Source organism: Perca flavescens, chromosome 13, assembly GCF_004354835.1.
Source record: "Perca flavescens isolate YP-PL-M2 chromosome 13, PFLA_1.0, whole genome shotgun sequence".
In the NCBI taxonomy this organism is placed as follows: domain Eukaryota; kingdom Metazoa; phylum Chordata; class Actinopteri; order Perciformes; family Percidae; genus Perca; species Perca flavescens.
Genome location: NC_041343.1, coordinates 15,936,314 through 15,948,319, shown reverse-complemented (window position 1 = coordinate 15,948,319; position 12,006 = coordinate 15,936,314). Strand labels below are relative to the sequence as shown.

The window sequence follows — 12,006 nt, the reverse complement described above, 5'->3', positions numbered from 1 at the left end:
TCCGGATTGAAATAGCTTAACTATTTGATAGATTGATATGAAAGGTTTTTATTAATCGTGTGCTAATAAGCAAAGGTTTGCATGCTAACACACTTAACTAAAATGGTGAATATGGTAAACTTTATACATGCTAAATATCTACAGTATGCTAATCGTCTGGAGACTCATAGTCTCATTCAGTACTATAGTTACCATTTTTTCATAATCTGTTACGCCCTGACCTAGTTATGGCATCACAGTCTACAGTGATCTTTCATTGATTTTTTTAATCATCAGTGTACATGGCCTGAGGTGAACTTCCCTCTCTGCAATGCAGCCTGCACCATCCTGTTTACTTCTCTGTTTACTGTTCATAGTTACTTCTAGTGGTTACAGATTACGTGTTTAAGAAACAAACTAGTGTGTTGCAGTTTAAAAAGAACTATTTCATATACATTTGATGCTCAAGAGGATCTAAAGTAGTGCAGGTTACATAGACACTATAATAAAAAGGTTTTATGTTTGGCTACTATTTCTCAATGAGTAAAAGTCATTATGGGAGCTTCAGAGAACTTTAAAAAGTCTATAATAAATATTTTTAAATAGCAATGGATCACATGACTTGTATGTGAAAGAGGTATTAATGAACCCACTGACTCTGCAATTCCCTCAGCTGTATGGAGCGTTATAGCTTCTTTCAGCTCATTGTTTTGGTTCTTTGGTTTATACATTTTATGTTTGGTTAAATCTCACAGTGTAAAGCTAAGCAAAAAAAGCTCTACAATAAAAAAATAAATAATAGGAGACTGAATATTGGATTTAAATTCACCAGTTGGACACAAACATGACTCCAAATAAATGCTTTTTGCTCCATAACTGCTGGATATACATACATAACAACTTTGCCATATAAACTTTATAAGGAGGTAATATGTCTGTGTTGTTTACAGCTTTTTTCACACCCTACTGGCTTAAAAAAATCCAAAGAATGTTTGTTTTGTGTTCCAAAACTAATATCATTTATATTTTCTGTCAGTCACAGGCTGCTCTTTGTGTGCTGATGAAATGAATTCCCAACTCCCGAGCAAACTAGAACTACAAATCAACTGCTTCCAGCTCTCATGGGGAATTCACAGACTGTCCAGCCTTGATGTTCAGCTTTAGCTTCAGCGGGTAGCTTCTCTCTTTACATATCCTTTTCTCTTCAGCTGCATCTTTCCATTGCACAGTGAGCTTTATAGTCAAAGCCTCGGAGAGCAATTGGTTCACTATCAGAAGGCTGCTAGTTGTGTCACATTTTCACATTTGTTTCACATTTTTTATGTGCATGAAACCAATCAATTTCCTATAGCACTCTACACCAAACAGTTTATATATATATATATATATGTGTATATATATATATATATATATATATATATATATATATATATATATATATATATATATATATATATATGCATGTCTGATAACTGTTGCCATTTAACTTGAAGCTCAGAAGAGACTTAGGAAACTCAAAGAGTCATTCATGATTTATAATGTGCATGTACTTTTCATTTTAAAGTTAATATTTATTTTTTTAAATACAAAGACATTACATATGAAGGCATGCTATGGCTTTAAAATGAAATAAAAAAAGGACTTCACACATTTCAGTGTGAATAGAGATATTTTTGACTAAATCCTCCTATTCCAACCTATCATGTATTCATCTTTATGTAGTTTCACTCTATTGCTGTTATTTTTTTATATGAATATGCTTGATAAACTAAGCCCTTCTTGATATGTGGCTGACTCAGTGTCTGTTTAGACACTGCATTTCTGTCTCTGCAAAGTGAGGAAAACTGATCTCTGTCCTGCATTCATTCATGATGCAGGCCTCATATTACATACTTATGGCTTCACTTAACAGTTCCTCCTCCTCTTGTCCTCTTTTCTAAACACATCACTCACATTAGCATTCTTTAAAAACACTGACCAAGAAAAGTTGTTCCGGGGATGAGATTGTGTATGTGCAGGTCCAGCATCTCTTTGTCAGCAACTTTAGATCTGTAAATGTTGGCCTGAGTGTCGTGGTCAGAGCATGTCGCTAAGAGGAAACAGACCACTGCTGAAAGATGCCAGTTTTCTAAATCTATTTAATCCTAATCCTATCAGTAGCGTTTACTCTGCTCTCTGGTCCTTATGTGACTCTTAAATTAAAATCTGGAGCGTTCCATTAACGTTGCCAAAGATCACTAGAAATAGAGGGAAATATAGGTTTTTGTTGTTTGGTCTATAAGACCTATTTGTTAAACTTGTACTGAAATTTAGGGTGAAAGAAGATCTAAGACAATATAAACCCTTTTTAATCCCCCTATTTTAAAGATGACTGTTTATATCTGCATTTAGTAATCATCAGCATTCCCACTTTTTATCACACACACCACAGTTTGAACAGGGTGATAGTGCAGATAAACATGAAAGGCCTATGTGGAGGAATGCTCATGTTCAGTGTTCAGGTGTGTGCATGTGTGTGTGTGTGAAGTGTAATCTGTCCACCCATGCATCTGTCTTGTATAATTTATGAGCAAAGTATCACTGTGTTATTCTAGCCCCGCAGGAGAAAGAAAGAAGGATAGAGGGATAGAGCGAAAGGAAAAACACATGAATAATTTAGCCCAAATCAGTTTAGTTACCCTACATCCCTTCCTACTCTCAGTCTAATGAACTCAGTGCATGCAACTGGATTCTCCAAGAAACTTCTGGTCAGAAAAAGAAAAGACACAACCGGGCATCTGAGGGAAGCCTTTAACAAGCAGTTTTTGTGGTCCGAGAGCTTGACCTTTTTATCATCTCTGCTACATTTTTTGGAGTAAAGTGGTTGTTGGACTCAGGATCATCATGATACCATGGTGGCCCAACTGCTAGGGCTGGTCTTCTTATTTCTACCTACCAACCTGGTCAACTTTATCACATATGGTAAGGGTTTTCCCATGTCTTTAGATTAATTTGCACTTATCGAATTGCAGTTAGAAATTGGTTATCCATATAACATGATTTGAATGTTTGATGAACATATTAAGACAAAAATTCTTTATCATTTATAGACTTTCAGTGGAATCTGTTGTAATTCAAATTTGAGATTGGAAGTATGGCACAGCAGATACTTGATATTGGAGATTGATACTTTCATAACAATATCTAAATTAAATAAATAAATCTGTATCTAAATATAAAATATGTTTACATTTCTGTAATGCAATTTGCAGTGATCTGCAATCACTTATTGGTCCATAAAACATACACTGATCCTAATATATCTGCCGTGAGCTTATATTGATGGATATATCGGCCTGGCCAATTTATCAGTCAGCTTCTAATTCTAACAGTGGAACAGCGCACTGAAAGTCAATTTGGAGGTAACAGATAATGAGAATAGCTAAGAAAGCAAAAGATAGTTGATAAATTGAACGCAGGCAGGAAGAATAATTTGACTGATCCAGTTAAGTATTTTGGAATCCCTTACTAAACTATTAAAGTGTGTCTGAAACTTAACAGTGTAAGCAATCCTGTAACTGAACACTGGCAAGGCACACAAACACACACACACACACACACACACACACACACACACACACACACACACACACACACACACACACACACACACACACACACAGGTTTGCTTGCATCAGTGTATCCTCTCCCTCTTCCAGCGGTGGAGATAAATCCCAAATGGGAGGTGGTGTACCAGGAGACCAGTGTGTATGGAGTAGTGGGCAAAGCGGTGATCCTGGAATGCGGTCCCACCTTACCTGACATGTACATATGGAGCTTCACCATGCCTGGAACTGAAGCTATAAGAGCTGTGGTGTATGATTTGGGGAAAGGAGAGAGGATTCAGCAGTTGGCCCAGACGCTTGGACAGCTCACGGTCATCTCTAACAGTGCAGCTGTGAGTATCGAGAACCTGCCCCTGGCTGCACACGGCCTGTTCACCTGCCAGGCTTTCTATGACATAGAACAGGAGCCAAAAGTCTTCTACTACTATGTGCACCTCACTGTCCGAGGTAAGACTATCTGCACTCTGAAACACTTACCTTCTTCAGGCAGGGGTGTAGCCAAGGGTGTGTGTGTGTGTGTGTGTGTGTAAGTAGATGAAGAACAATGTTCTTCAGAGATCGTAAACATACTTAAATGTGTGACCGTGTCTTAAATACAGTTCCTGTCAGTAAGCCTTACCTACTGATGAGTGATGTATCTCCGGTGGAGGGATCTACAATGTGGATGCGCTGCAATCTGGAAAATGGCACTGGACCCATCCAGTATGTGTGGCAGTATGAGACCCGCAGCGGCAACATCTCAGCCTTTGCACAGGGAAACACCAACATTATCAACGTGACCAACATCAATCGCAACCACACCGGCTGGTACCGCTGTGTGGCCAGCAATGCCGTCAACAGCGAGAGCTCTAACCGGTTATGGCTGGACACCATCTGTGAGTATTTGGGAGTTTGGGGTAGGGTTTGGGTTTTGTCAAATTTAAAAATATGAACCATAGAATAAAATGGATTTAGAAATCTATTTTAAACTGTAAAGATTATGTGAGAATACTTCCAATTGCTGCAGTGAAGAAATGAAGAAGGAGGTGTCTCTTGTTAGTCGTGTTTGTAACATGTCCGTGTCCTTCACATCTTGAGTGTGTGCATGTCTTTCCTCCGCAGTTGGCCCGGATATCCCTCAGATAGATGTGACTCCGTACAGTATAACAGAGCGGGGATATTCAGCCCTGGAGAGAGAGACTGTCTCTTTACTGTGTCAGGCCCAGTCCAACCCGGCCAGTCAGTACGTCTGGTTCTACAACAACTCCCAGGTCTACACTGGGTCGCAGTTAACCATCACTAAGATCCTACGCATGCACACTGGCGACTATGCCTGCTTGGCACAGAACACCTACCTCAACACCCGCTCCAAAAAAACTATCAGCCTGACTGTCTACTGTGAGTTTGATCTGTGACCTCTGACCTTAGACCATGCCATCAGTCCTCCTGCTCCTCTGTGAACCTCTCCACCCAGTCCTGACCTGTGTTCTTCTGTCTTGGTGCTGCAAATAGTAAGGACTGTAAAAGACTAAGATGAGAATTCAGATTTGGCATTTATAGCACAAGACAACAAGAGAACAAAAATTGTATCGCCTTTGATTTTCAGCATTATTAACACTGAACACAAGTCCCTGATCTTTTCACTTTCAATTAAACTCCTGTTTTCAGTGTTACGCAGATACCTCCTTTGCTTCTTCTGTTTTAAACATTCATACTTCTTTCAGTCTTTTTCATCTCTCATATTTCAAGCTTCCTGTACTCACTGTACTCACAAGACTTTAAAACAGACCCAAAAGCTTGTAAACGCACACATACATACACACGTACACACGTACACACACACACACACACACACACACACACACACACACACACACACACACACACACACACACACACACAGCAGAGTGTGGAAGTGCTGCAGACCTATTCTCCTGTTCGGGTCGTCTGGGAAGTTGATGGGACTCTCTGGCAGGTACCTTGCTATGATGTCACAGCCATGGCAAGTGTTGGTTGGCTAGAAGGCCGATGATACTTGTCATTCTGCTCTCCCGTTTTGTTTTTGCTGAGTTTATGCATTTCTGCTTGTTACTCAGATCGTGTGTCTGACCTAAAACAACTCATCCCCCAAGAGTGATAGAGAGCATTTCCTTTTTGTACACATCTTTCACATTAGAGAAGACAGGCTTTGTACTGACTTGACATTCATCTGTGTTACCTAGCTTTATCACAAGAGAAGGTGGTAAGTAAATAGATATTTAATGAAAAGCATTTTTCTCCTATAATTTTGGTGAGATGTTTCATACCCAACACCATGAATACTGTAGCACCACAGGTGCTTTTTCTGACCATACAGAACCCCCATTTTGCACATTTTGCCTTGTTACGCTGTATCTTATCCCCGCAGACCCACCTGATGGCTCCCCCTCCTGTTCTGTCGAGGCAGCTCTGAATTATACCGCTTTGAGACTCCTCTGCTCTTGGCCCGGCGGGTTACCCTCCCCCTCTCTCCACTGGACCGGACTCGTGAACACTGCCAACACCAACACTGCTGTCTTGCTACCATCTGAAGGCCTCAACTCCAACAGCTTGTTTACTTGCATGGGCTCCCACCTGGCACTCAAACAATCAATAGAGTGCAGCACACGCACATGTAAGAAACAAAGAAAGAGGAAGTTTTTTATGCTCATTGTTGACATCTCACTTAAACCTCTTTCCCTCCACTAGATATTCCCCCTGCAGAGCCAGAGTGTTTTGCCTACGTGACTAACAATAAACAGTATTTGATGCTGTCCTGCTCCTGGGATGGAGGGGCCCCGAAAGCCTTGTTGTGGTGGGAGGGCCCAGATGGCCTGGCCAAAGGCGGAGAAGAAAACTCCAACATCCTGATCCTTCGCTACGGCACCGCCCGCAGCGGGAAACCCTACACCTGCCATGCTAAGCATCCACTTCTGGTCCAAACCAAAACCTGCAGGCTCACACTGGGTCAGTGCACATTGTCAGACACACCTGACAAGAAAATAGCAGATATGATTTGTTAATAAAATCATTTATTCATTGTCCCCTGTAGAGGCCCCTGTATTGCTGACACAGCGCAGAGTTGTGTCTGTATACGAGGGGAGTGACGTTCAGCTCACCTGCAACCTGAGAGCCAACTACCTTCCTGTCAGTGAAATCACCTGGTTTAACAATCAGGGTGTGGGCGTCCTAGACACCTCAAAGTACGCACTGCTGCAGACATCTGCATGGGCCAATCTGACTGTGAGAGACACAGATGAGACTCAAGACAGCGGCGAGTACAGGTGCTCCACTTCCAACGCAGTGGGAGGAACTGAAATCAATGTCACTTTAGTGATCAAGAGTAAGTTTAATTTTTTACCTATACCTGTTGTCTTACTACCAAAGCTTTTCAAAGGACTAGATTTGACATTTTGGGAAAAACAATTGCTTACTTGCGGAGTTAGATTGATACCACATCTGTACGGGAAATATGAAGCTGCAGCCTTCAGAGAGCTGGAACCTAGGGACAGCAGCAGGCCCTGTGCAAAACCAAAATGTAATGTAATGTAATATCAAATTGTGGTGGTATGGGGGTACACATAGACTATTTATTGGTTGCATTTGTCTTTTTAACAGGGTACCCCATGCCACCCAATGTGACCCTGGTCAAAGTGATGTACAACAGCCGACAGCGTAACGAGGTGGAGCTGGAGTGGCGGGTAGAGAACGAGGGAGGAGGAGGATGGACAGGTTTCATCCTGCAGCACATATGGGTGTCAGAGCAACCAGGAAGGAGAGGCAGCAACAATGATTCAAAGCAGGAGACGGAGGAGAGGATCAGTCCACCAGACTGGTACTCTAATATCATCCAGGACCCAGAAGTCAGGATCTATACAGTAGGGAGACTGACACCGACTGTTACCTACCAGTTCCGCATCATGCCTGTCAACCACCGCACCGTTGGACACCCTTCTGCTGCAAAGACTCCAGGTATAATAAGTGAACAGAGTGAGGAAAGTGTGGTTAGATACAGGATTTATGGCAGAGAACTGAGTAAAAACAGGGGCTTGAGTTAGGGATGTCTTAACAAACAGATGATAAATAAAACGGGCAGGAGACAAACAATTATAATGTGACATTTTAAAAAGGTGACAGGTGAGTTAGGTGATTATTCAAAGATTACGGATGTTGGTGTCTTGCTGTGATTGCTGTTAAAATGACTTTGATGACAGTCTAACATTTTTCTTTTTCTTTTTTTGTTATCCACTTAGGTGAAAGACTCATACACAAACAAAAAACACAGACAAACAATTACACACACCTCACAGCTTCACACCTTCCACTCCCTTCCTGTTTACCTCATTCCCTGCTGTGCTCCTTACTTTTCCTTTAACTGGCCCTGTGTGCTTCTTCTTGTAAATTATTTGTGTTAATGTACTGTATATCAGGATTTGAGTGCTCTGCCCAAGCCAGGGGATTGTTTAGGGCTTGTAGGTAAGGTGTCAGGGTAGGATAGGACAGTGGTTTTCAACCCCTGTATGGCATCAGTTAATGTACACCTACACTCAGTTTAACAGGGTTGACTTTAAAGCAAGCCTATGTAACTTTTGCTGAACAGCGACTAGAAGTGACAAGTACAAGATAATGGTAAATGCGTCAAGAGATATTTCACAAAAATCTTCAGATGACACAAAAATCATCATTTTCCGTCATCGGAAGATTTTTTCCAGACCCACAATACAAAGATCTCTCGTCTCAGGGGGACATGAGGGAGGGAAGCACGGAAATTCGAAAATACTACCGGGTTTCTACGGATACAAAGCTTAATGCTAAATCGGTGGAGTATCCCTTTAAACAAAGTGTAGCAGAAGCACAAGTGAAAAAAATGTAAGCTACTGGTCATACCAGACAAGTAAGGCTGCAGCAGCAAAACCACACAGTGTAATAAACTTACAATTATGAAAGAATGTGTTATTTCCTCTTTCAAAAGCTACAGTCTTGCTGTACATAATTATTTTGTCAACAAATCGTATGAAGAAACGCTCAAGGTTCCTGTACTCTGGCTTTTACAGTGAGGCAAACATTTACAAATAATCATGAATTTGATTCATTTCACGGTACAAGAACAACGCTGACATGGGTTGAGAACCACTAAAGGTAGCTGAAAATATGAAAAAGATGTGAGACATTTATCAAGTGCAGAAACTGTTTTCTTAGAGGTGTACTATTTTGCAATGTGTAACTGTGATGTGTTGCAGCGGAACCACGCTACAATGTGTACCCTGCTGTGATTGGAGCAGCTATAGGCGGGATGCTCTTTGCAGCTTTCCTAACAGCGCTGCTGCTCGTGTTCATAATCCGCAACCGCAACAACAATCCTCGTGAGTCCTATACCTAAGCACCAAGTTTCATTTAAAGGTCCAATTATGTTGCATTAATGTTCTTTGTTTCTTCTCCCAGGATTACATGACATGCTGTTTGGTTTGTGAGTATCTGTAATACTTTCTATATACAGTATAATAGCAGCAATGAAAAATTTGCAGTTTAATCATCCAATTCTGTGTACAGGCATGCCATTAAAACAGTTTTGTATGTCATTTGGTATGTCCAGGCAGCACAGCCAGTCAAGAGAAAACATCAACTTCCCAGAGGATGAATTGGAAGGCAGGTCAGAGGGAGGAATAGAGGAGATTGGTGGATCATCCAGTCCAGGCAAGATGCACCCACATCAAACACATATTCATGCAAGCCTAAAGATAGGATTAGCATGTCAGATTTACCACAATGCTAGTCTCGCATTGCCAGACCTAAGTCGTAGTAAGGTCTGGCTACACCACAGATATGTTCTGGGGTAGGAGAAGAAAAAAAACTTTCTTTAAACCAGTCACAACCGTCTTGGGCAGCGCTAAGTTCCGGACGCAATTTAAATTTTGTTTTTTTGATAGAAAAATTGGAAACCAAAACAGTTTATATCTTGGTTCCATGATGGCGCCGCTGTCTTTGCATTGATCCGTTGAAAATACATTTAGTTCTCCATCTACCTAGATGAAGAACAGCCAATCAAATCTTGCATAAAGCAGTTAAGTCAGCGTTCTACGTAGACGGTCACACTGAGTCAGACAACAGCTTTCTACACAACACTTTGAACAACAATTACATTAGCTCTCCTTCTTATCTAACGTAAAGGGTAATTTCGGGTTTTTTCAACCTGGATTCCATTTCCTCATGCATTTGTGTCTAATAGACTGATGTGAAGTCTTTGAAATTGGTCCAGTATTGAGCGAGAATGCAGTGACAGATTATTGTGAACTGGGCTGCAATGTAACCTAGTGGGGCAATTGTGCACCCTCGATTTTTGTCCACTAAAAGTGTTTGTTTTTGCCACTGACAGCTGCTCAGATTGTTATTAAAAGTATCTGACAACATTATCGACCTCAAGAGGTGACTTTTTGTCCAAAGACAGCGGTGTAAAGAGAGGAACACAAGTCGGAAAAAGGCGTCCCGGGAGTCTGTTGTTTTGGAGTAGGCTACAGAAATGATTGCATTGCAGTCCTGCGAGGGCCGGTCTCTGCATTCTTGCTCAATACTGGACCACTTTCAAAGATTTTTGTCAGTCTATTAGACACAAATGCATGGGGAAATAGGGGCCAGGTTGGAAATAAAAATTTTACCCTTTAAAAACATAAACATGACTATTCCTACACCGTATTCATCAGGGAAAAGTGCACTGCTAACATCAGTTTGTAGGCAAGTTATCCAGGAATTTATCAAATGGAAAAAGCTAACTCCTAGTGAATAATTTGTTACATTTAAAGGTGCAGCACACTAACCCTTTTGGTTGATTAGGCTGAAGTTTGGCAATTTACACAAGAAGGCTGTTTTCACATTCATCTGTTAAAGGGGTAAAGTTTAGTAGTAGTAATCCATTGCTCAAACTTTTAAAATAAATATTTGCATATTAGAATATGGATTTTCCTGAGGGAGGAGTAGATTTAATTCCTTTTATTTTTTAACAAGGTAATTTAACTTTTTTGTGGAAAAACCATATGGATCTTTTTCACGGCAGACATGTTGACATGTCATAGTAGGAAAAGCACAGGTGTATTCAAAACCATTAATGATGGCTGCTTCCACTTAGGAGAGGCCCTGGTATTGTGCATGCTGACTCACTGAAATATCTTACTGGGACACTTGATGGAATTGAGCCGTCGTTAAGTTATCAATTTCAGCTGTGCTTTTCCTTCTATGACAAGTCAAAATGTCTGCCGTAAAAAAGGTCCATTAGACCATATAATTCAAGTAATTTTTGCATGCCATAAAATGTGTGGAGGGTAGCAGTGAAAGTTGTTCCTTTGAGTTTTATATAGAATCTTACATTGACAAGTTATAATAAAATAACATATATAGCTTTCAAAGTATTTTCTATCATAGTCATCTTGTGAGCTCATCAGATTTTATGAGCAGTCGGTTTCAACCATCAGCAGAACTAATAATGTTGTTGCTCATCTACCCGATACTGAACCTTGTCGCTGGTCTTTTCCAGGTCCAACCATGGCTTTACCCCGGGCAGCTTCACCCCTCACCACCTCACCTGCGAGTGCCACCCCCACCACCAGCCAAGCCCCTCCCCCTGGAGACGACAATGAACCTGTCAGCGTCACCATCACCGTCAAGGCTACAGGCTCATAGTCATACATGTAGGCTATATCACGGACTCCTTCAGTTGTAATTTAACCTGGAATTAAAAGTTTTGCTGACAGTTTGAACAATTATTACAGTATGTAGCATGTGACCTAGATCTCAACTCAACTACATTTACAGTTACAAGCATATCTTTTGCTACAACACTTCATCTTTAGATTTTTACATTAATGCTATGTATGTATACTGCTTAGCTAACAGGAGTGTTTTTTTTTTAACAAGAACCCCTTTTTGTTGTAGCAGGTACCTATAGGGCTTGAACAGCACCTGTTGCTTCCTTATCAAACAATTTCACTTTTATATTTGCATGGAAACTGAACATTGGAGTCACCTCATATTAAACCCTAAAATTATTCTTTTTTTAATCTGTGTTCATCTTCATTATATGCATCAATCACAATGTTGGTCTTTTAATAATTAGTTTATTAGATATTTAATAATAAAATAATCTGGACTGTATAATTTCAAACATAATCAGAACATACACTTGCCTAATCCCTATGTGCACATGCACACATAGACATCAAAAGTGCACTTATTTTTTGGGTGCTCTTTTTTAAACTAATAAAAAAAAAAAAAAAAAAAAAAAAAAAAAAATATATATATATATATATATATATATATATATATATATATATATATATATATATATATATATATATATATCTCATCATCAACTTTATTTCCAGACTCAAGGTCCATTCAGAAGACACAGGCATGACATACAACATACATTAAAAAG

General features: G+C 40.2%; 1 protein-coding gene across 1 annotated transcript; it reads left to right on the top strand.

The window, feature by feature from the left end:
* The first annotated feature begins 2,870 nt into the window (after positions 1–2,870).
* On the top strand, positions 2,871–11,252 carry vsig10l2 (V-set and immunoglobulin domain containing 10 like 2). The gene is made up of 12 exons (XM_028595932.1): positions 2,871–2,940; positions 3,678–4,031; positions 4,184–4,459; positions 4,686–4,961; positions 5,971–6,216; positions 6,291–6,548; positions 6,634–6,924; positions 7,200–7,553; positions 8,822–8,944; positions 9,024–9,048; positions 9,175–9,275; positions 11,107–11,252. The coding sequence occupies exons 1-12, from the start codon at positions 2,871–2,873 to the stop codon at positions 11,250–11,252; spliced, it is 2,520 nt and encodes an 839-aa protein (XP_028451733.1).
* The last annotated feature ends 754 nt before the right edge of the window (positions 11,253–12,006 follow it).